We start from the raw sequence: 21,486 nt of genomic DNA on the forward strand, positions 1-21,486 counted from the left end.
TAACCTCTTTGTGCCTCCGTTTGTTCCTCTGAAATGAGAATAATAAGGTTGTTGGGAACAATAATTGAGTTATTATCATAGCGTGCCTAACAAAAATAAGAATAAATAGGAACAATGAAGCGATCAAATGTGAAGTGTACAAAGAATACGAAATTGAGAGGAAAGAGATTTGAGTAAGAGGCTGATTCTAATAAATGTGTGATTTAGGGGAATGTATTTTCTGCTTGAGAAACTTCATAAAGAAAATGATCAGTTCTAACTTTGTTCAAGTGCCCTTGTAGTTTAAGGTTTTAGTTTTTAAAGCTATGAATAATATCCCAGTGTTCTTTTAAAGGCTTATAAGGAGAGTTCACAGCTTATTTTGTTGCTTATCTAAGTTTAACAATGTTCAGATTCTACAAGTAGCTTTGGTACTAACATTGGAAAAGCACATATTAGGGACACCAAGTCAGATATCTTGTAGCTAGCAAGAGGGTTTTTTGTTTTTTCTTCTTTTTTTTATTGTGTTCTCTTCCTGGAGTAGGTCATGACAACTGCAAAAATCTCTAGCATCGCCACCACTTTTTCATAGGTAATCGTTTCTATCATTGTGTGGCGTGGGAGTTAGGAAAGGAGAGAGATTCCTAAGCATATTCCTAAATCAGGTAAAGGAAGCAGCCACCATCCTCTTTCCATTATCCATTAATAGTGTGATACCCATTTTATTTTTTAATAGTACGACTACAATCAAAATATAATTAACAGAGTTGGGACTTGGGAGGAGAGGTGCTATCAGTTGACCAATTCAACTAATTATTAGTTATGTACAGTGGGGCCTTGACTTATGAGTTTAATTCATTCCGTGACGGAGCTCGTAACTCAAATTACTCGTATGTCAAATCAAAAAGTGAACGAGTGAGACACGTGATGCTGGGCTGATGTTGTGGCGTTCACTGTGACATTTGCTGCGCCAACTAGTGGTGGGGTATCTGAAGCTGGCTCGTAACCCGAATTTTAGCTCGCAACTCAAAGCAAAAAATTGGCCGAGAGACAGCTCGTATCTCGAAAAACTCGTTAGTCGGGACATTCGTAAGTCAAGGCCCCACTGTAGCTATATACCTAGCTCTTTAATACCAAGGAATCAGAAGGTAAAAGAGACAATATCCCTTCAGGGTTTTTCACGTAAAATGTACCTTTGTTAGCCTCTTTCTAGGGCAAAATTTTATCAACCCTTTTACTTTTTTTATTTCTTTCTTTTTTTTTCTTTTAATTTTTTTATTGATTAAGTTATTACATATGTGTTCTTATCCCCACATTGCCCCCTATCCTCCCACCTTTTTTATTTAGTTTTTTTTTGTTACTTCTCACTCGATGTTTTTTCCATTGAATTTTAGAGAGAGTAGAAGGGAGGGAGGAGAGAGAGAGAGAAACACCATGTGAGAGAGAGACATCGATTAGTTGCCTTCCACATACACCCTGACCAGGGCCAGGGATGGAACCTGCAACCCAGGTACATGGCTTTGACTGGGAATCAAACCCAAGACCCTTCCATGCTCAGGCTGATGTTCTAACCACGAGCCACCCCGGCCAGGGTTACCCCTTGACTTTTAATATTTTGTTTGTAAATCTGCTGGAACCAGTTTAGCTCTTTACTGGGAAAACATTAACATACAATTATTTATGTGAATTAATTCACTTACATTGAGCTGTCTTAAAACAGGGTATGGATTTCAAAGGGTGATAAACATGGACATGTTTGTTACTAGACACTTGACCAGAGCACAGTTTCATGTTTTTGAATTGGGCAGAAAACTTACTGTACTTAGCTTTTATCTTCTAAGGTTCTTTACTCTCAAATCCACTTGAAATATGTACTTCAGGTTTTGATTCGCAGCTAGGAAAAATCTGTTTTTTCTTTTTCCCATTTCCTTTTCATTTTCATTCTTTTGTTTCTGTCTTCTATTGTTGTCTTTCCTTTACCTTCTGAATTCCTTTCTTTCCTTTCCTATAGGCACTGATGTTCTTTACATTGGCCCTCTGAAAGGTGAGCCTTGCCACAATTAAAAACAGAAAACACGTTGGTCTGCTTTAGCTATATCTTTAACTTGCCTTCTAATTCTCTTGAACTGATTTCCCCCCCCAGAATTTCCCTCAACTTAATTAATTATATTCATTTGGCCTTGATATTATATGATCTAATGTTACACAAGTAGAGTGTTAAAGTTAATTTTACATGTTTTCAAGACAGGTAAAGTAATGTACTAAGCTTTCTTACCATTATAGCATGTGTTATTGAAAACTAAGATTCTGTACTTCCTACTTACTACCTATTTTTCATGTTGTTTATTAGGAAGTATATATTCAAGCCCAGGACTTTATAGTAAAACAATGACCCCCACTTACGATGCTCACGATGGAAGCCCCTTGTCACCGACTTCTGCGTGGTTTGGTGACAGTGCTTTGTCAGAAGGCAACCCTGGCATACTTGCTGTCAGTCAGCCAATCACATCACCAGAAATCTTGGCAAAAATGTTCAAGCCTCAAGCTCTTCTTGACAAAGCAAAAATCAACCAAGGGTAAGTTTTAAAATATACATACGATTGAAGAATTTCTTTATCCAATTAGAGGGAGAAATGGTTTACTGAAAAGTGTCTTGCTTTGTTCCGCTGCCCTTGTTAACTGTCCAGGTGGCTTGATTCCTCGAGATCTCTCATGGAACAGGATGTGAAGGAAAATGAGGCCTTGCTACTCCGATTCAAGTATTACAGCTTTTTTGATTTGAATCCAAAGGTACCAAGGGTTTAGAGGAATTTCTTTTTCCTTTTTGTTTTATTCATTTGGATGCTTGTTTTTTGGAAGTTGGTGGGATAAGGGAATGTTTGTAAATAGCAAATCTTGAATTGTGAAAACCCAAAGGATTAGACAAAGGCATCTGTATTTTAAATAAATGTATTGTTTTAGTAGGTTGAAAGTATAAGTAAATTTTTTTAAGATAATTGAATTTTTGGTTGATTTGTATTTTAAGGGCACTAATTTAGTAAAAGAAACAGAATTGGTAAAGTTTGTTTTTGGATTTTTTTTACATAGCTCTCTTAAAGTGCACTTTAGGTAAAAGAAACATTTCTGAAAGATAACCTTTTCAGTTACTTTGATTTCTAATTATATACTCAAAGATGATGTTTAAAAAAAAAATTCTTTAAGTCTGTGTGTCTTTCTGTTTTATAACCAAATATTGTAATATATTTTTACTTACTAACTGATTGCTACTGAAGTACTTTGTTTTCCTGATAAGATTTAAATTTACCATGAAAATATGGAGTATTTTACCCCAGAAAAGACATGGCACAGAGATTTGGATCTTTTGTCTCCCTATCATCCGGGGCAGGGAGTCTCTTGCCTGCCTTCTCATCCTTTTTATGCCTAGATTATAAGTCTAGATTTTAATGTATATTGTTATCATTTTTATTAAGTGCTTAAATAATCCATTCTATAACAGTAAAAAATATAGAACTATAAAAAAATCTTTGTAGTCCCTTTTCAGGGCATAACATACCTAATTTTAGTAAAATCAAAATTTTGGAGACATTAAGTACATTTGCTGGAGGCAGGAAAGGGATTATGTATTTTGTTAACATTCTAAGATTGTATCAATACATTACTATTAATTTTTATTAACTAAATAGAATTCAGTAATGTAGGTAAATCTTTTCTACCAGTCTATATATGTACCCTCTATTTTGGATTTTAAAATAATAACTGTTTCCAAGGACCCGCCATTTTGTCTGGTTATGCTCTTCCACAGTGAGCAAGATGTTCCTGAAATAATTAAGTTACTCTCTGATATTTTAGTATGTCAAGTTGCAATAATAATACGGAAGAGCAATCAATTCTTACCTTTAATGTCTTCAAGTTAGATTTTGTTAAGGAATATAATATCTAATGGTTATTTCCCTGGAAAATACCATACAGAGTCTATTTTTAATATTGAATAATAATCTTTTGACATATTTCATTGCCATTTTTAATGCAAAATTAGATACAGATATATACTCTAATCCTATAGGTATATTTCTTTCTAATTATTGCATATTTGATAGTGAATAAAATCCCAGAAAAGAAAATACATTAAGTTTTTCTTGTAAAGCTTTAAAGTGAATATTCCGAGTTTTCAAACTTTTGAATGTTAAAAGTGATATATTATAAAAGAATTGTGTCTCTTTTGCTGCAGTACGATGCAATCAGAATCAATCAGCTTTATGAGCAGGCCAAATGGGCTATTCTCCTAGAAGAAATTGAGTGTACAGAAGAAGAAATGATGATGTTTGCAGCTTTGCAGGTAGTGAAGAGTATTGGTGGATGGGACATTTGTGGGGGAAAGGATCGACGATTACTTTTAAATAGTCAAGTGGCATATTAATCCAGTAGCATTTTAATAGTGTTTACTTTTTACTATGTAGAAAGTGAATAGACTCTTAGGAAGGCAAAATAAATATATGAATTTTGTTTAATATTTAATTCTATATAAGAGTTTAGTGGTATACTTAATAGTTACTTTTCTGCATCCTGTAGGAGAACAGTTATCTTCCAACACCCCAGATGTATGTTAACTATCCAGTTTTCCTTTGGGGAAAAAAGTCAGATTTTTATAGTAAAAGTCAGATTTCTGAAAGCTTACTTGCGTAAATTCATAAACAGTTGGAGATAATATTTATAAAGTGGGCTATGGTAGAAATACCTTTTAAGAAGATAAAAATTTAAAAACTAGTGAAACTAAACATAAATATCAGTAAGTATTTAGAGTCATAATCCTTAAGAGTAAATAGGCAGATTAAACCAGTATTTTTCTGAATGTAGTTCTTGCACACCACCTGCTTCATAATTACAGTAGGGTTTATTTAAAAAAATGTCCACTTCATCACTGCAACTCCCTTTGATAAAATAACTTTAGTGTGGCATCCACAAATCAGCATTCATAGAGGCACTGAGGTCAGATTAACCACTAGATTAATCTTTCTTATATTTCTGGTACCTGAGTAAGGCTTCAGTAAATGTTCTTAGATACGGTGGAATTCTGGTTTCACCTGAAGTACTGATTAATGCAATAATCAAAATTGTATTCTGTTATGAAAAGTTTTCACTATGCTTCTATGCACTTAGAAAAGTTTTCTAGTGAAGACTCAAAAATTGCCCGTTAGAGAGGAAGATCAGATAATTTCTTCTTAGTTTACATGATGAAAGAAGACAATGGAAATGAAGCCCAGAAAAGGAAAATCTGTGATGACGGATGAATTAGTTTAATCAGATATTTTCTAGAGAGTAGTTAAGACTTTTCTGTTGTGCCTTTGGATGTGATTCAGACTGTCTAAAGAATTTCTTGAATTAAATTCTGGAGCAATTTTATTTTGAAAGTCCCTCACTTGGTATGACTTTCTACCTATATCTTTCTCGCTTAGAATGTGGGCTTGTAATTTTTTAGTGAGGATTTTGTCAATTACAGAATAATAATACATGTGAAATATACGGGGAAACCCACAGATTTTTTTTTTGTCGTATTTCCTTTTTGTCTTTTTATTGTAAAAACTAGAGGCCCAGTGCATGAATTCATGCACAGGTGGGGTCCCTCGGCCTGGCCGGCGATTGGGGTATCTCACCCAGTCTCCATTGGGCCAATCGGGGTCAGCCTGGGGGGGGGGGCGGTGGGAGGTTGGCTGGCCCGCCCCATTGGGGCCAATCAGGGCCTGTGGGGGGAGGGGCCACGGGAGGTTGGCTGTGGGAGTGCACTGACCACCAGAGGGCAGCTCCTGCATTGAGTGTCTGCCCCCCTGGTGGTCATTGTGCATCATAGCGACGGGTCGTTTGGTCACTTAGGCTTTTATATATATAGATAATGCATTCTTTTTTAAAAGCCAACATTTTATAGTGTTTAGCATATAGTAGGTGCTCAAAAAGTATTTGTTGAATGAGTATTCCTAGACATATTGTCACAGAAGTGGGATTATTCTGCAGCTTCCCCAAGCCAGTGTACAGGCGATATTCCATTTTAGTGTACTAAGAAACACCTCAGAAACCGTAGATTTTAATTCATGGAAACTGAATGTCCCAAAGCACAGCTCTCCTGGGCCATTTTAGAATCTAGATTTAATGAGAGAATTTAATATTACAAATCCTTGAGTTGTTAGATGCCTTCCCAGAGACTGATCTGAAGGCTTGAGACAGCCATCCAGTATCAGAAGGGGGAACTTTGAAAGTATGGCAGAGAGGCCTACTGTTTTTTATTTCATACATAGCCTACATTCTGAACAATTCTGTCTTTGGGGTTTCTGGTTCCTTGTGGTGTAAAATTTACAGTAGTAAAAAGAAAAAGTAATTCAAGTAAGAAGCTGTGGATAAAAAATGAAGTAGTTAATAACACTAGTTTTTTTTTAAAAAAAAACACACTGGTATTTAGAGAGAAGAAGGGAGAGAAACATCAATCAGCTGCCTCCCACACACTCCCCGACCAGGGATCAAACCTGCAACCTTTTGATGGCAGGGGACGATGCTCCAACCAACTGCACCACCCGTTCAGGGCACCACTTTGTTTTTAAAGCATTTAATCGAAGAACTTTTGCATCAGAATCACCTAAGGCACTTAAGAAAACTGCAGATTCCAGCTGAACCCCAGATTGGCTGATTCGGAATCTCTGGGAGTAAAGCAAAGAATCTACATTTTTAACCAGCTCTCCACATGATTCTTAATATATTCTGACGTTTGAGGCCCCTGCCTGTGAGAGCCTCAGCCTACCTTATTCTCCATGATTTGTGAACTTGAAAGTTCCTGCCACTGTAAGGATCTCATTTCAGCACAACTGAAGGCATAACCACAGACTTTTCATTACTGAGTCACTAAATCTTAAAATACAGAGGAACATTGGTAATTGGCCTCAGATTCATTCATTAAATGTTCCCACGAATAGATTATATACTGTGAATATACTTCAGACATTTGGAGTGCTACCTAGGGCTTTGAAAGGTAACTGATTAAGGGGTTTAAGGTTCTGTTTACCTTTGTATAAAATCTCTGTAAGGTTTAACATCAAAATGTAATCGATAAGTAATAGTTGTTCTAAGTCACTCACCTAAGTGTATTTAAAATCATGACTAGCAATTCTATACCCAAAGATTTTACTATTTATATAAAGGATTGTTATCACTACTCGTGTATATGTCAGTATTTATGTGTGGTAAACATTGTCTTATCATTCTTATGTAACAATATAAACAACATCTCCCTCTGGGTGTATTTTCAGCATTGAATTAAGGAAGGGGGAAAGTGCAGCTTTAGCTTTCAATATGATCGTGATAACTAACTTTCCCTCTCTGGGTAATAGTGTGATTATAAGGTAATCAATGTTATTTCTACAAATGGCCTATTGCATATTCTGTTCATTCAGTATTTATTGGTTCCAGGCCCTGTTCAGGAAATAAATAGTGCAGTAGGGGGAAAAAAGTCAAAAATCTCTGCTGTGTAGGGCTTAGTGAAGGATGTGTTAACACTCTAAGGCCTAGGCCTCCCATGAATTTATTTGAGTATGCTCAAACACCCCATTCTTTTGGATAAATATTAGGAGACTTAGGACATTGATTTCGGGTGCCATGCCCTTTATTTTCCTATCATTCTAGTTCCTGTGTACTTTTATCTTTTCAAATTAGGTGATGAAAAGCATTCACTATAGATGTAGATAAATAATCGAATTTTCAAGTTTTACATTTAGAACAATCATTTAAATAAAATGTCATTTCTGGTTTCAGTATCATATCAATAAGCTGTCAATCATGACATCAGAGAATCATTTGAACAACAGTGACAAAGAAGTTGATGAAGTCGATGCTGCCCTTTCAGACCTGGAGATTACTTTGGAAGGGGGTAAAACATCAACAATTTTGGTAGGGTGAATCTTTTAACCTACTAATGTACTTTGAATGATGCTTGCTTTTTTGTTAGTTTAATTTCTCATGAAGTATTTGGGGGAGGTAGAGAAATATTTAATGCTTTAGAGAGTTCAGACATCAATTTTTCAGAAACTTTTAAAATTAGTATTGTGCCTCCAATAAAGATACAGATCTTCTGATACTCTGCACATTCTCTTACAAGTAGTAGTAGAACATTTCTGCAGAGGAGAAGTTAATCTCAAGTCATAGGTAAATCCATTTAGTGCCCTCCAAATTTGAAATATTACAAAAAGAAGAGGAAATTTTTCAAATGTTAAGTTTGGTTTTATGGCTTTAAAGCTTAGGAATTAGTTATATAAGAAACACTTATCTTGGGCTGTTAGGATTTATAAAATTTCCATGATGCAGACACAAACAGTTTTAGCTGCATGAGAATCAACAATGCATTCTTGTGGGTTATATAAATTGCCATTTGATCATATTTTATTAGCTTTTTATGACATTTAAAAATGCCTTTGTACTATATGACCATATAATACAATTGTATCTTTAACATCATTGTAATCTGTATTTTAAGTAATTTTGTTTGTTAAGTAAGCTGATTCTTGTTATCAGATACCAAATATTAGAGTTTCTCATTTGAAGAAAAATAAGAAAATGATTAAATTCTTTCCCTAGGGTGACATTACTTCAATTCCTGAACTTGCTGACTACATTAAAGTTTTCAAGTAAGTACGCAAAACGGAGGGATTCCACATACTAATGAATGATAAATGTCAGTTTTATAGTTATATTCACATTACTGAAATTTATGTTTGGCCTGTAAATTTGTAAAAGTACTTACCAAATAGAACACTGCATTATAGTGAGGAGAACTAACCATTTTTATCAACTTAAAAATCACAATATTCATTAAGTTGTTTTCTTAAGGCAAAAAAATAAAATAAAAAGACTATAACCTAGGTTGCATCATGTAGATTGTGAAATGTACAGTGATATATAGTATAAAGCAACTTGTCTAGGCAAAAGCATAGTATATATTGAACTGTTACTGCCAATTATTTCCTTGAGCTCTAGATTCTGTTGAATTCTATTTCATTTTTTCATGAAACATTTTATAATTAAGGTTTCAGTGTATGTTATCTAATCTAGACTTCTATTTTTTTTTAAATATATTTTTATTGATTTCAGAGAGGAAAGGAGAGGGAGAGAGTTTAACTTTGGGTCTCAACCAGTATCAACAATGAGAGAAAATCATTGATCAGCTGCCTCCTGCACCTACCACACTGAGATCGAGCCCACAACCCAGGCATATGGCCTGACCAGGAATCAAACCATGACCTCCTGGTTCATAGGTCGATGCTCAACCACTGAGCCATGCTGGCTGGGCATGTTAGACTTTTAAACAATCTAGACATATTCCACAGAATCGTGAGGGCTAGGCATTAACGCAGAGGAAAGGAGAGGTGTGGAATATAATAAATATAATATCATGGAATAAAACATTTGCTGTAGCTAAATATAAAACACCTCAACATACATAACATTTCTGAAATAAGGGTATGATTTCAGATGCTGCTGCCTCTCCCCTGCCTTCTTTGCCATTTATACACCTTTTTCATCTACCTGTACCTTTCTTTATCTGCTCTCCTCCTGACTGCCTGTCTTGGTTATATTTGACATGGGAGTGGCAAGTTAAAGTCACCATTGAGCTACAGCCCTGAGAGACACAAGCACTTGCCTCACTTAGTCATGCGAGGTAGGCTTGCTCGTTCAGAGGCTCCAAGGCAGCCCTGCAGACACCGTGACCCTGTGGGTACTTACAGGACCTAGAATATTTCCAATTCCTGACATTTACTTCACCTTTCTTTTCCCATCCTTCCCGTGTGACCTGCTCGTGATACAGGTGGCTACAACTACAGGAGTACTAGAGTGTTGGCCCTGCTGTCTTTCTCCTCTGCCCACTCACTATTTGTGAGGTCCTCCTGTGGAGACGGATTGGGAGGGAAGGGGCCAATCAGGAACAGCGGGATTGAACGGAACACACTGGCCGAGGGGAACTGACTCAGCAGATGTAAAATCTGGCCTTGGTGCTAAAACAAAGCATTGATAACATTATTTCAAAAGTGGTTTTTCTCTTCGTTCTATTTGACACACAGGCCAAAAAAGCTGACCCTAAAAGGTTATAAGCAGTATTGGTGCACCTTTAAAGATACATCTATTTCTTGCTACAAGAGCAAAGAAGAAGCCAGTGGCACACCCGCTCATCAGATGAACCTCAGAGGTAAGCCTTGGGATGACCACTGCTGGTGGTAGAATATCCATTAGCTAATATTCACTACCCTACACTTTGCTGGGAGGAAAAGTTTTTCCGCAGTTTCTGCGCTCCTCTCATACTTTTATCTATATATTTAACTTAGTTCTCATCTTAGACTATTTCTGTTGTTTCTTCACATTGCTCCTTCTTCACCTCTCACCTGATTGGAGCGCGGGTTCAGGTGGAAGGAGAATTTTCACTCCAGGTTCACCGGCTGCTTCTACAGCTGGAGGACACCTGCTTGCCTCATGCTGTGACTTCTCTGTAGGGCCTCCTGCTAGTCTCGTAGATTCTTGATGAGCCTCTCTTACTTGTGATGTTGTTCGCTAAAGCCACCCGACTCACTTCCAGTTCAGATACCACTTCCTCTAGGAAGCCATACCCCTGAGAACCACTCAGATAAACCCGCCGTAAGTTGAAAATGCATTTATACACCTAATCTACTGAACATCATAGCTTAGCCTAGCCCACCTTAAACATGCTCAGAACACAGTATATACTCCCCCCAAGAAACAAACAAAAAAACCACTGGTAACATAGTATACTGCAGCCAATCGGTGGTTTACGCTGGTGATCATATGGCTGGGAGCTGCAGTGCTGCCCAGCATCATGACAGAGTATCATTCTGATTATTCTGCATATCGCTAGCCCAGCAAAAATCAAAATTCCAAATTTGAAGTACAGTTTCTACTGAGTGCATATTGCTTTCACACTATCGTAAAATCAAGAAATCATTTTAAGTGGAGCCATTGTAAGTCGGGGACCGTCGGTACACCCATGGCACCGGCATGCTTGGTAAAGGAGGCAGTAGATTGGCTCCTCACTGTTCCATAATCTTTACAACAAAGGCTAGAAAACTAACATACATTTCCCAGACTCATTTCTGGATTCTAAACAGATGCACTCACATGAGCCTTGAGTTCCCAGCCGAGTAAAGGATTGAGAGGCAGAGCTCAGGAAGGAGTGGGGAGCTGCAGGCGCTGGACCAGTGCTGCTCAGCTCCTAGCTCCCGGTTCCCGGCTCCTGGATTGCAGTGCAGCTGCACTCCTCTGGGAGGCCAGCTCTGAAGTGGTGTCAGGGAGGTGGTTATTCCTATCAGCCCACCCCAGACTCTTTGGGTTGCATTTTACATGTACATTTATTATACGTAAAGCAACCTGGACAAAAGCACCAAAGAAAAAGGTCCCCTAATTCATTTCACAAAAATGATTCCCAAAATAATTTTACTTATCACTTAAAATACAGATGTGTTTTTCCTGATCTTTTTTTAGTATGCTGAACGTTAGGGTATTTTTAGAATATTTTAACATAATTTCCTAATCTCTATCTGTATTTGCCCAGTAGATACCTGAACTGTTGTTTTATAGTTATATGCATTGTAAAAAAAAAAAAAAAAGTAGAAAACCTCTGGCTTAGGGAGCAGACTGCTATGCCCAGTGTTGGAATTCTGTAATTTTTCTAAAACTTTTCATTGGTCTCACTGCCTTTCTGTCTCAGTCACATGAGTTTAACTTTGGGTCTCAACCAGTGTTTGTTACTCAGAATCCATTTTAGCTTTCTTCTTGCTCACCTCCGGAGCTGCCCAGAATCAGCTCAGATAATCCACTCCTGAATCAGAGAGTAGCTCTGTCTTCTGGCCTCTGTCCTTTCTGTCCCTGTTATACCCTCAGCCTTCTCCCTGAAAGACTGCAAAGTCAAGTCCTGGTGTGGAGAACAACTCACAAGGTGTTCTCCTCCCACCTCTCCCAAGTCCTCCCAAAGGGGCACTTTTCCGGCACCTCATGCTGAGAAGATAACACTAGAGAATCTAATGCCCAGGCTCTGCCCTGCCACCAAACAAGCCCGGTGGTTTTGGAAAAAATAATCGATGTGGACCTCAGTATCTCCCTCTGAGAAGTGAATCTGTCGGACTAGATGCTCTCAGGCCCCTGAGAGATATAAATGCAAAATTCTAAAAACTTCAGTTTAGCCCGGCTGGCATGGCTCAGTGGTTGAGCATCGACCTATGAACCAGGAGGTCATGGTTCAGTTCCCAGTCAGGGCACATGCCCAGGTTGTGGGCTCGATCCCCAGTGTGGGGCATGCAGGAGGCAGCCGATCTATGATTTTTTTCTCATCATTGATGTTTCTATCTATTTCTCCCTTCCTTTCTGAAATCAATAAAAATGTATTTAAAAAATAAATACAGTTTAGCAAATATGAATTGAAACCCTGTGCCACAAACTGCTGGGTACTATTGAGACATGAGCAAGAACAAATAGTAGTCCCAGCCCTCAAGACGTCTAGAGCATGTTGGGAAGATAAACAATTACAATTGAGGCAATAACTAGTACTTTAAAAATTAAGTAACAGGTCAAAGCGGGTAAGGGTATTGTTTCGGTCAGTCTTCAGGACTGGTGGAGAGAATTAGGAAAAACTTCGCAGGGGAAATGCTGTTGGACTTAGGATCCAAAAGAGAAAACAGATCTGGGAGCTGGTAAAGAGCCTTCCAGGCAGAGACTGGTGTAAAAGTGCCTGGAGAAAAGCTGGGATGCAGAATGTAATCAGGAGATGGATACTTCCTAACAGCTGTTGAATCTGGTTCTGCTAACATGAGAGGAAAAGCAGGAGTTGGCAAGAATTAGTGGATAAAAATGTTAGGGAGACTGTTTCTTAAACTGGCAGCAATGAAGTGCCACTGAAAAATTAACCTGAAGTGACAGCACCCATCATATTTATATTGGCTTCAGTTTAGAGGAATAACTTCGGATAATGCTAGTGATCCAAGTTAAGGCTATCAGTACGGATGGAGAAAGGGCACAAATTCGGTAGATACTGAGGAAGTTTAATCCATAGACTAGGTGATTGACTTGGGAGGGGCTAGAAGGAAAGGACTTGTTTCTAGCTTGTGCAGTTAGGTGGATAGGGTGTTACTGAGATTGGGAAGAAACACGAGCTAAATTTGGGGAGAAAGATGAGTTTAATTTTGGGATATTTTAAATTTGAGGTACTTGCCCTGGCTGGTGTGGCTCAGTTGGTAGGAGCATTGTCCCATACACCAAAAGGTTGCAGGTTCGATTCTCAGTCAGTGCACACACTTGGGTTGCGGGTTTGGTCCCCAGCTCATGTTAGGGCGCGTGTAGGAAGCAGCTGATCAATGTTTCTCACGTTGATGTTTCTCCCTCTCTCTCTTCCCGTCTCTAAAAATCAATGAAAATGTCCTCAGGTGAGGATTAAAAATAATAATAATTAAATTTGAGGTATTTGTGGGATATCTTTTTGGAGATAACCTGTAGGCCATTGGATCATGGGAGAGATCTATGCTGCAGATACTGCTATGGTAGCAGTTAGCATGAATGGTAAATGTAGCCATTGGAATGACTGTCTAAAGTAGAAGAAGGCTAAGAACAGAACCTGCAGAAGACTCATTTTTAAGGGACAGTGCATATTAGAGGAAGAAAAGCTTGTAAAGGAAACAAAAAAAGTGTAAGATTATAGAAATAATATACAGTAGAAGCTGATTCAAAAAAGACACAGTAACTCAGCATCAAATGCTACAGAAAAGATAAAGATTGTTAGCTTCCATAGGATTTAGCCACATGGAATGGTGGCCTTGATTAAGAACAGATTCATTTTTTTTCTAACCAAAACACAATTAAGTTAGAAAATAATTAAAGAACGACATTTTAAAATCCCTATACATTTAGAAACTTAGAAATCCCAAATAACTTAAGATTCAAAGAACTTAATGATATTAAAACAGCACATATCAAAACTTGTTGGCGTGCAGGTTGTGTTTTTTGGTCATGTCTTTTCAATAGGACCCTTTCCTTCTCTTCTCAGTCAGGTTTTGTGGATTGTGAGGCCACAACCTCTGAGCCATTACCTCTCTGTATTAGATCTCTCTGATTCTGCTCTAAAAAATTCATTCCCTAATTTATAGATTCCACAACAGCAAAATTCTACATGATAAGATGATGCCATAAGATGAGGGATCCCTGTATTGGCTTGGAATTTCTTAAAAATAAATTTAACTCTTTTAATAAATTTTTTTTTTTTACAGGATGTGAGGTCACTCCAGATGTAAACATTTCAGGCCAAAAATTTAACATCAAACTCCTGATCCCAGTTGCAGAGGGCATGAATGAAATTTGGCTTCGTTGTGACAATGTGAGTTTTCCAGTTCCTTGGCGAATTAACCAGCCATCCTTATGTCTTATACTCAAAGGACCCATCCTGAGACCCAGCTCATACCTCGATATTCCTTTTCAACAGGAAAAGCAGTATGCCCACTGGATGGCAGCCTGCAGATTGGCCTCCAAGGGCAAGACCATGGCGGACAGTTCTTACAACCTGGAAGTTCAGAATATTCTTTCCTTTCTGAAGATGCAGCATTTAAACCCAGATCCTCAGTTAATCCCAGAGCAGATCACAACGGATATAAATCCTGAATGCTTGGTGTCCCCTCGCTACCTAAAAAAGTACAAGAACAAGCAGGTACTTGATTCATTTTATTCCATCTACCGCTTTCTGCTGGTTGATTTTACAGTTTTGTGCACATACTTTAAATTTAGTTTCTCCTCTTAAACAAAACTTTTTAGTCTTAATTGGAAGTCTAAATGTCATCAGGTGATTAGAATATAAAATTGGAAATAAATAGCTTTCAGTCAGTTTAAATTGATAATTTAAAAAATACCTTTATCTTTTTCTAATGTTTTTTTAAAATATGGAACGCTTCACGAATTTGCGTGTCATCCTTGCGCAGGGGCCGTGCTAATCTCTATCGTCCCAGTGTTAGTGTCTGTGCTGCCGAAGCGAGCAGTTACCTTTATCACTTAATATGACAGGTAATGAGGTAGGATAGTTGGGAGTATATTTATTCTAAACAACTTGAGGAAACCACTCTGTTAACAGGAATTAAATATGGTCTTAATGCTTTGTGTTCCTTAATTCATGCAGTTTATTCATTTCCCACCAAAAGCTATAGTGACTTTTTACTGTGGACATTGACTTTTCCAGCTTTGGAAGTAAATTTACAAGGTAGAGAATAGTCTACATTTAAACATCACCTTTTCTTAACATTAACAGTCAAAACCTAACCAAGATTTGCATAAAATGGCAATATTTGGCAAATTTTCCTTGAAATTCACTGCTTTTGCTCACTTTGTTTAGAATTCCTTTCCTGGAAATTAATACTATAAAAGGATGGCTATTTAGGAAAATGGTTCTTTGGAAACAACATAAAAAGGTTTTTTGCAGGGAATTTCACTTGGGATAACCCCAGTGTTCTCCACACCAAACATCCTGCCATAAAAGGAAAAGCTTCAGTTTGGAGGATGGGGGTGGGGAGTGAAGATCTTTAAAATAAATATTTTTATCTAGTATCATTTTGATCTTTAAGAAATAATTTGAAAACATTACTGAAAAGGCCCAGAACACTTAGTAGTTCTTAACTTTAAATATAATGCTTATCATATGAGTCTAATGACACGTAAGTAGAAATTTAAAATGTTCGGAAGTTTTAATCACCAAGTATTTCTTTAGGTTTCTGGGGTTGTGTAAGCTACATGGAAATTGTTTATCCCACAGTCTTACGATGTGGGAGTAGTAAGGAATGGAGGAAATGCTGCCCTGGGGAGCTTTGTGGAATGTAGACTGTAAATTAAAAGGCAAAGTGAATCAAATACTAATTTACTTATATTTATTCTTAGTAATTTCATTTTAAGATTATTTGCAAAGAAACTTGTTTCAGAAAGTAGATTCATTTGCCTTCAAAGGCAATGAATAAATTCAAATCTTAGCAATCATATTTTCACTATCAAGTATCAGGGGAAAGGATCTTAAAGTATGGTTATCAAAACAGCCAAATTTTGGTTAGGTATTATTTTCTTAGAAATTTTTTAAATTATAGGTTTTCACTTTAAAATGTTCCCAACACTGGATGTTTGACTGTCCTTAACTGGCAGGATGGCAGTATGTGTGTGGTTGTAGTTAAGGATCCTTCTAGCCTGTCTCCCACGTTGGCATCTTATCAAATGCACATTCTTTTTAAATATGTTTTTATTGATTTTTAGAGAGAGAGGAAGGAATAGGCATAGAGAGAGAATCAGCTATGAGAGAGAAACATCAGTTGGCTGCCTCCTACACACTCGCCACTGAAGATCAAGCCTGCAACCCAGGCACTTGCCCTGACTGGGAATCAAACCAGTGACCTCTTGGTTCATGGGTCTACACTCAACCACTGACCCACACCAGCTGGGCACACATTCTCTTTTAATCCTCCTTTCCCTAATAGACTTACATGTTGCTCTCAGAAGGGAGAGACCATGTATTGCCCGGACACCTGGTAAGTGCTGGTAGGCAGGAGTTTCATTACTATCACTTATCGGGGTCATTGGACAAAGTCCTCAGTAATTATTTAACCTGTATAACCCAGTGGCCTTTAGGAGTTAGTTAGGAAGGTGTGTAGGCCTGGGGTCATTCATCCCTGTCAGGGCTTAAGTGCATTGTTTTCCTTTGGGTCCATCAGTATAGCCTTTGTTATATACGATATATATTTTTAATATATTTTTATTGATTTCAGAAAGGAAGGAGGGAGAGATAGAAACATTGGTGATGAGAGAGAATCATTGATTGGCTGCCTCCTGCACGCCCCCCACTGGGGATTGAGCCTGCACATGGGGCATGTGCCTTGACCGGGAATCCAACTGTGACTTCCTGGGTCATAGGTCGATGCTCAACCACTGAGCCACGCTGGTTGGGCTAGCCTTTGTTATATTTAAATCTACTTGAATTCTTCAAAGCTACATATTAATTAAACTTGCTATGGATATTTTCACATGAATATGACTCCCAGACTATTAACATGGCTTTATCCATGTTAATCCAAACTGCAATGGACTAATATGTTTATAGCGACCATTCCTAGTGTAGTGTATGGCATCTCTTTATTTTCCCTTCCAGGAAAAAGGATGCAAAAAACAGATGGTAATTGAGGTGTTTGTTTTTCTTGTGTAAATAAACAGTATGGGCACTACCTATGTTATGCCTTCAACTTATGTCTGAAAAGCGGTGCATGGATCATGTTATCTCACTCAATCTGAGACAATATTGAAGGCTTTAAAATATTAATTTTGATTTTGCTACTAAAATAATTAGTTTTGCCCTAACCAGTAAGAACTGGTACATGATGGGGAAAAGGTATTTGCTCTTTTAATTTTCTCCCTCAACCTTCTCTACCCTTAATTTTAGTAACACTTAACAATCTAAAATAATGTGGAGTGTTTCTCAGTATTCTAAATGGAAATAATCACTGCTTCCTCATTCTCATTTTCCTGCTTGCATTTACTTTGCTTGGTTTCCACCTACAGTAATTTTTGCATGGTTTTTGGCTGGAATTTTGGTTTGCAGGTTATCGCAACTTTTCCTTTGCTTCATTGCCGTTTTTTCTGATTGCCTTTTTTTCTTTCTGCTTCCTTTTTCTTTTCCTCGCATTGCCATCTACAGCCAGGCTATATAAGAGACTTGGTAAGTTCTCCATGTTTACCAAAAAAAGAATGAAAATATTAAAGCCTTAGCTACCATCTCCCCTCATGTATTAATTTCCTTCCATTCCTTGTGGGAGTAGCCTTCCCGAAGTGAGTATAATTTAAATTAAAATTGAACTTTTCTAATGATTCCTTTAGAAAAACTTTAAAATTATTATGGTAATAAATATTTCTGCTATAAACTTGTATTCTAGGTACTCATTCTGATCATATATCTTGATGCTAAATTTAAAACTTTAGTTATCAGACATGTGTGTCCTTGGAATGTGTCGAGTGGCAGTTTCGTATTCCTAATAGTACTTTTTGTTTCATGATATATGGAAACTGAAATTAAGAAGAAAGATATCAAAGTTTATTTTGAAAAGTCATTTTACTAAAATTCCCAAATGTAGGTTTCTAATTTCAACTCTTGCAACATAGGATTTTGGGGTGGAACGCATAGTTTAGTTTTTCAATCTTTGTCTTGAATCTGCCATGAAACAATACTGTCTACTGTTAAGGTGATGTTGATGTTCAATCATGTTTAGATAACAGCAAGAATTTTGGAGGCCCATCAGAATGTAGCTCAGATGAGTCTAATTGAAGCCAAGATGAGATTTATTCAAGCGTGGCAGTCCTTGCCGGAGTTCGGCATCACACACTTCATGGCAAGGTCAGTGGTTCTCAGAGCACCTACGGGTAAACCTCAATCTGTGCCTTTTTACTTAATCTACTTCACGTAATTAAATGATACCTTTAAAGCCACTAACTGAGACCCATTAACCTATTTTACAGTAAAATTTAAAGATGTTGGAATATGTTTTCTAGACTTATAATTTTTACATTAAACATTCAAAATGATTGCATTTCTGTTCTTAATTGTATAAGACTGGCACTATTTTTTAGAGCTAAAGTGCATATCTGGAAGAAACACAGGCCAACATGTCCCCTCACCCCTAATATGTTTTTAATGCTATAGGTTCCAAGGGGGCAAAAAAGAAGACCTTATTGGAATTACATACAACAGACTGATCAGGATGGATGCCAGCACAGGAGACGCAATTAAAACCTGGCGTTTCAGTAACATGAAACAGTGGAATGTAAACTGGGAAATCAAAATGGTAAGCTGCAACAGTATTACTGGAAGACTGCTAAAAAATTAGTAAATGTAAGAATAAAAAGCCCCATAAGTTCTGAGGATTATATGTACCTTTACTTCTTAAAGTATAAAACATGGTTAGGTATTCATTCCCCACTTAAACTTGCCTATTTCATAACTAGCTCATTTATTAAAATTCTAAGAACAGAATGATCTGCTTGGAATATTGGCTTATCTTGTTTAAGGGTGTCTTTCTATAATGGATAAATCCCTTTCACTCACAGTAGCAGCTACTCTTGAATGAATGCCTACGTTGTGCCGGGCATATTAGATGTTTTACATTTGTACCCTATTTCTGAAGCTCAGCACAGCTTTTGAGGTAGATGGATTATCCGTACTTTCCAAATGAGGGCATAAAATGTAGAGACTAAGGGCTGTCATTGTCCACGATCACACAGTCAGTAACAGAATCAGGATTCAAGCAGATGGTGAGGCCGCTAAAACTGGGCACTTCTCCTACCATGTATCATGCTGCCCCAATGCATTGCTGTCATTTAAAATAAACAGAATCTTTTACTAATTAATCATTTGTTTTAAGATCACTGGGTTTGTTGCATCTATTCCTGTTACTTCATTAGAGTCTCATATTTCTGAAATATTTAAACATGATACCTAAAGGTTAAATATCTAAAGCAAATATTAAACACAGGAAGTAGGTTTTTCTCCCAGGACTTGAAGAGAGACAGTCTCATTAATTGAATCACCAGAGACCATTGGGAACTTAATGACCTAAACCCCTTGCCTTCCTTTTCAGAACATGAGTGGGAGAGAGGCTCGTAACCTTTACTTATGCTTTTGGACTTAAAGGCATTATTAGTTTAGGATTAAAAAAGAGTATTTGAGGATCAAGTATTTTATAATAGAGCAGACCTTCGCTGGGACCCCCACTCATCTGGAGTTTTGCTGGGACTTAACAGTTCTCTGTCTTTGTTCCAGGTCACTGTAGAGTTTGCAGATGAAGTCCGATTGTCCTTCATTTGTACTGAAGTAGATTGCAAAGTGGTTCATGAATTCATTGGTGGCTACATATTCCTCTCAACACGGGCAAAAGACCAAAATGAGAGTTTAGATGAAGAGATGTTCTACAAACTTACCAGTGGTTGGGTGTGAATTAAAGTACTGTGTAATGAAACTCCACGGCCATAACAATATTTAACTTTAAAAGCTGTTGTTTGTTATATGCTGCTTAATAAAGTAAGCTTGAAATTTATCATTTTATCATGAAAACTTTTTTGCCTTATCAGACCAGTTAATATGTGCACTAACAAGCACGACTATAACCTGCTCTCATGATACAGTATATGAACTTGAATATGGCACACATTCCTTAGGGCCAAGAATCGAAAACCAAAGTAGTGGGCAAGTCAGGAACGAAATGTCACTGATGTAAGCTAGCCAAACTAAGAAACTCAAGCCATCTACCTTACAGCTATCCAGGGCTTAAACTATATGAAGTCTATTTATCATGTTTAATGCATGTGTTTTAATGTATGTTTAATTTGACCTAGTGTTCTTAAGATCATACTTCTGGTAGCCATTTGAACCCCCCGCCTCCCCCAATAAATCAGGCCTACAGAGGATGCCTGATATTTAATGTCATTGTTTAACCTTGAAGGAAAATGCTGTTAGTCTGTTACACTTGGTTTATTTGTTTATGTCCTTGAACGAGCATGTATGTATATTGTCTTGTGTTTTTATTTTTACACCATATTGTATTACAACACTAGTATTCACCAGCATATTCACTGTCTGCCTAAAATATGCAACTTTTGCATTACAATATGAAGTAAAGGTCTATGAAGTATGCATTTTGTGTAACTAATGTACAAACACAAATTTTATAAAATTGTACAGTTTTTTTTAAAAAAATTACTCACAACTAGCAAATGGCTTAGATATGTAGCATCTTTACATTAAGTGCTTTAAAAATATAATTAATGTGCAGTTTTAATATCTGCTAAATTAAGAATGACTTCAATATAATCATCATGATTTGCCACAATGTCCTTAACTCTGATGCCTGGACTGGCCATGTTCTGGTCTGTTGCGCTGTTACAGTCTGCATTGGTGCTAGTCAAAAAAATTCCTAGCTCACATGGCCCAAAAGGGTGCCAGGGAGGGGTGGATTACCAGTATTGTCCAATAACCCATGGTTTAAAGACTGTATAAATGCATTTTATTTTAAATAAAAGTAAAATCTTTTATTTAATGTTTCTTTATGTATTTCTTGTTTTCACGGTTTACATAGCATTTATTTTGTAGAAATGAACTTTTGCCTTTTGGAAATACTTTGCCTACATCTTGTGTTATGAGAAACAGTTTGCTAGTATTCCAAAAGTGTTACTAGATAGGATAGATTCTTCTTTAAATTGAGAATTTCTCACTTTTCCTACTATTTGAAAAAATGAGCTGCATAATGTTTAAATGTTAGAAATGTAGTTGTAAACAAAAATACATGAATAGAATTATTGACTTGAGCAGAATTTGTTTTAAATAGCAAAATGACTCTTGGCTTTAAAAGATTCCCCATTTATTCATTTACTCCCTGTTACTGCTATCATTTCATCATTCAGATGCAAAACTTTAGTCCTGGA

General features: G+C 37.1%; 1 protein-coding gene across 6 annotated transcripts in view; it reads left to right on the top strand.

The window, feature by feature from the left end:
- Positions 1–21,101, top strand: part of FERMT2 (fermitin family member 2) — a 67,523-nt gene extending 46,422 nt beyond the window's left edge. The window contains exons 4-17 of one of the 6 annotated variants that reach the window (XM_014540987.1): positions 1,991–2,023; positions 2,330–2,555; positions 2,667–2,769; positions 4,208–4,315; positions 7,771–7,905; positions 8,590–8,639; positions 10,071–10,195; positions 14,271–14,377; positions 14,483–14,704; positions 17,171–17,194; positions 17,714–17,734; positions 18,282–18,406; positions 18,713–18,854; positions 19,829–21,096. In XM_014540987.1, coding sequence (XP_014396473.1) covers positions 1,991–2,023; positions 2,330–2,555; positions 2,667–2,769; positions 4,208–4,315; positions 7,771–7,905; positions 8,590–8,639; positions 10,071–10,195; positions 14,271–14,377; positions 14,483–14,704; positions 17,171–17,194; positions 17,714–17,734; positions 18,282–18,406; positions 18,713–18,854; positions 19,829–20,002 — 1,595 coding nt within the window. In that variant the 3' untranslated portion in view covers positions 20,003–21,096. Of the gene's footprint in view, positions 1–1,990; positions 2,024–2,329; positions 2,556–2,666; positions 2,770–4,207; positions 4,316–7,770; positions 7,906–8,589; positions 8,640–10,070; positions 10,196–14,270; positions 14,378–14,482; positions 14,705–17,170; positions 17,195–17,713; positions 17,735–18,281; positions 18,407–18,712; positions 18,855–19,828 lie in introns of all 6 variants that reach the window. The other 5 variants (XM_014540988.1, XM_014540989.1, XM_014540990.1 and 2 more) reach the window with 5 other exon arrangements.
- Positions 21,102–21,486: the final 385 nt, after the last annotated feature.

Source organism: Myotis brandtii, unplaced genomic scaffold, assembly GCF_000412655.1.
Source record: "Myotis brandtii unplaced genomic scaffold, ASM41265v1 scaffold253, whole genome shotgun sequence".
In the NCBI taxonomy this organism is placed as follows: Eukaryota; Metazoa; Chordata; class Mammalia; order Chiroptera; family Vespertilionidae; genus Myotis; species Myotis brandtii.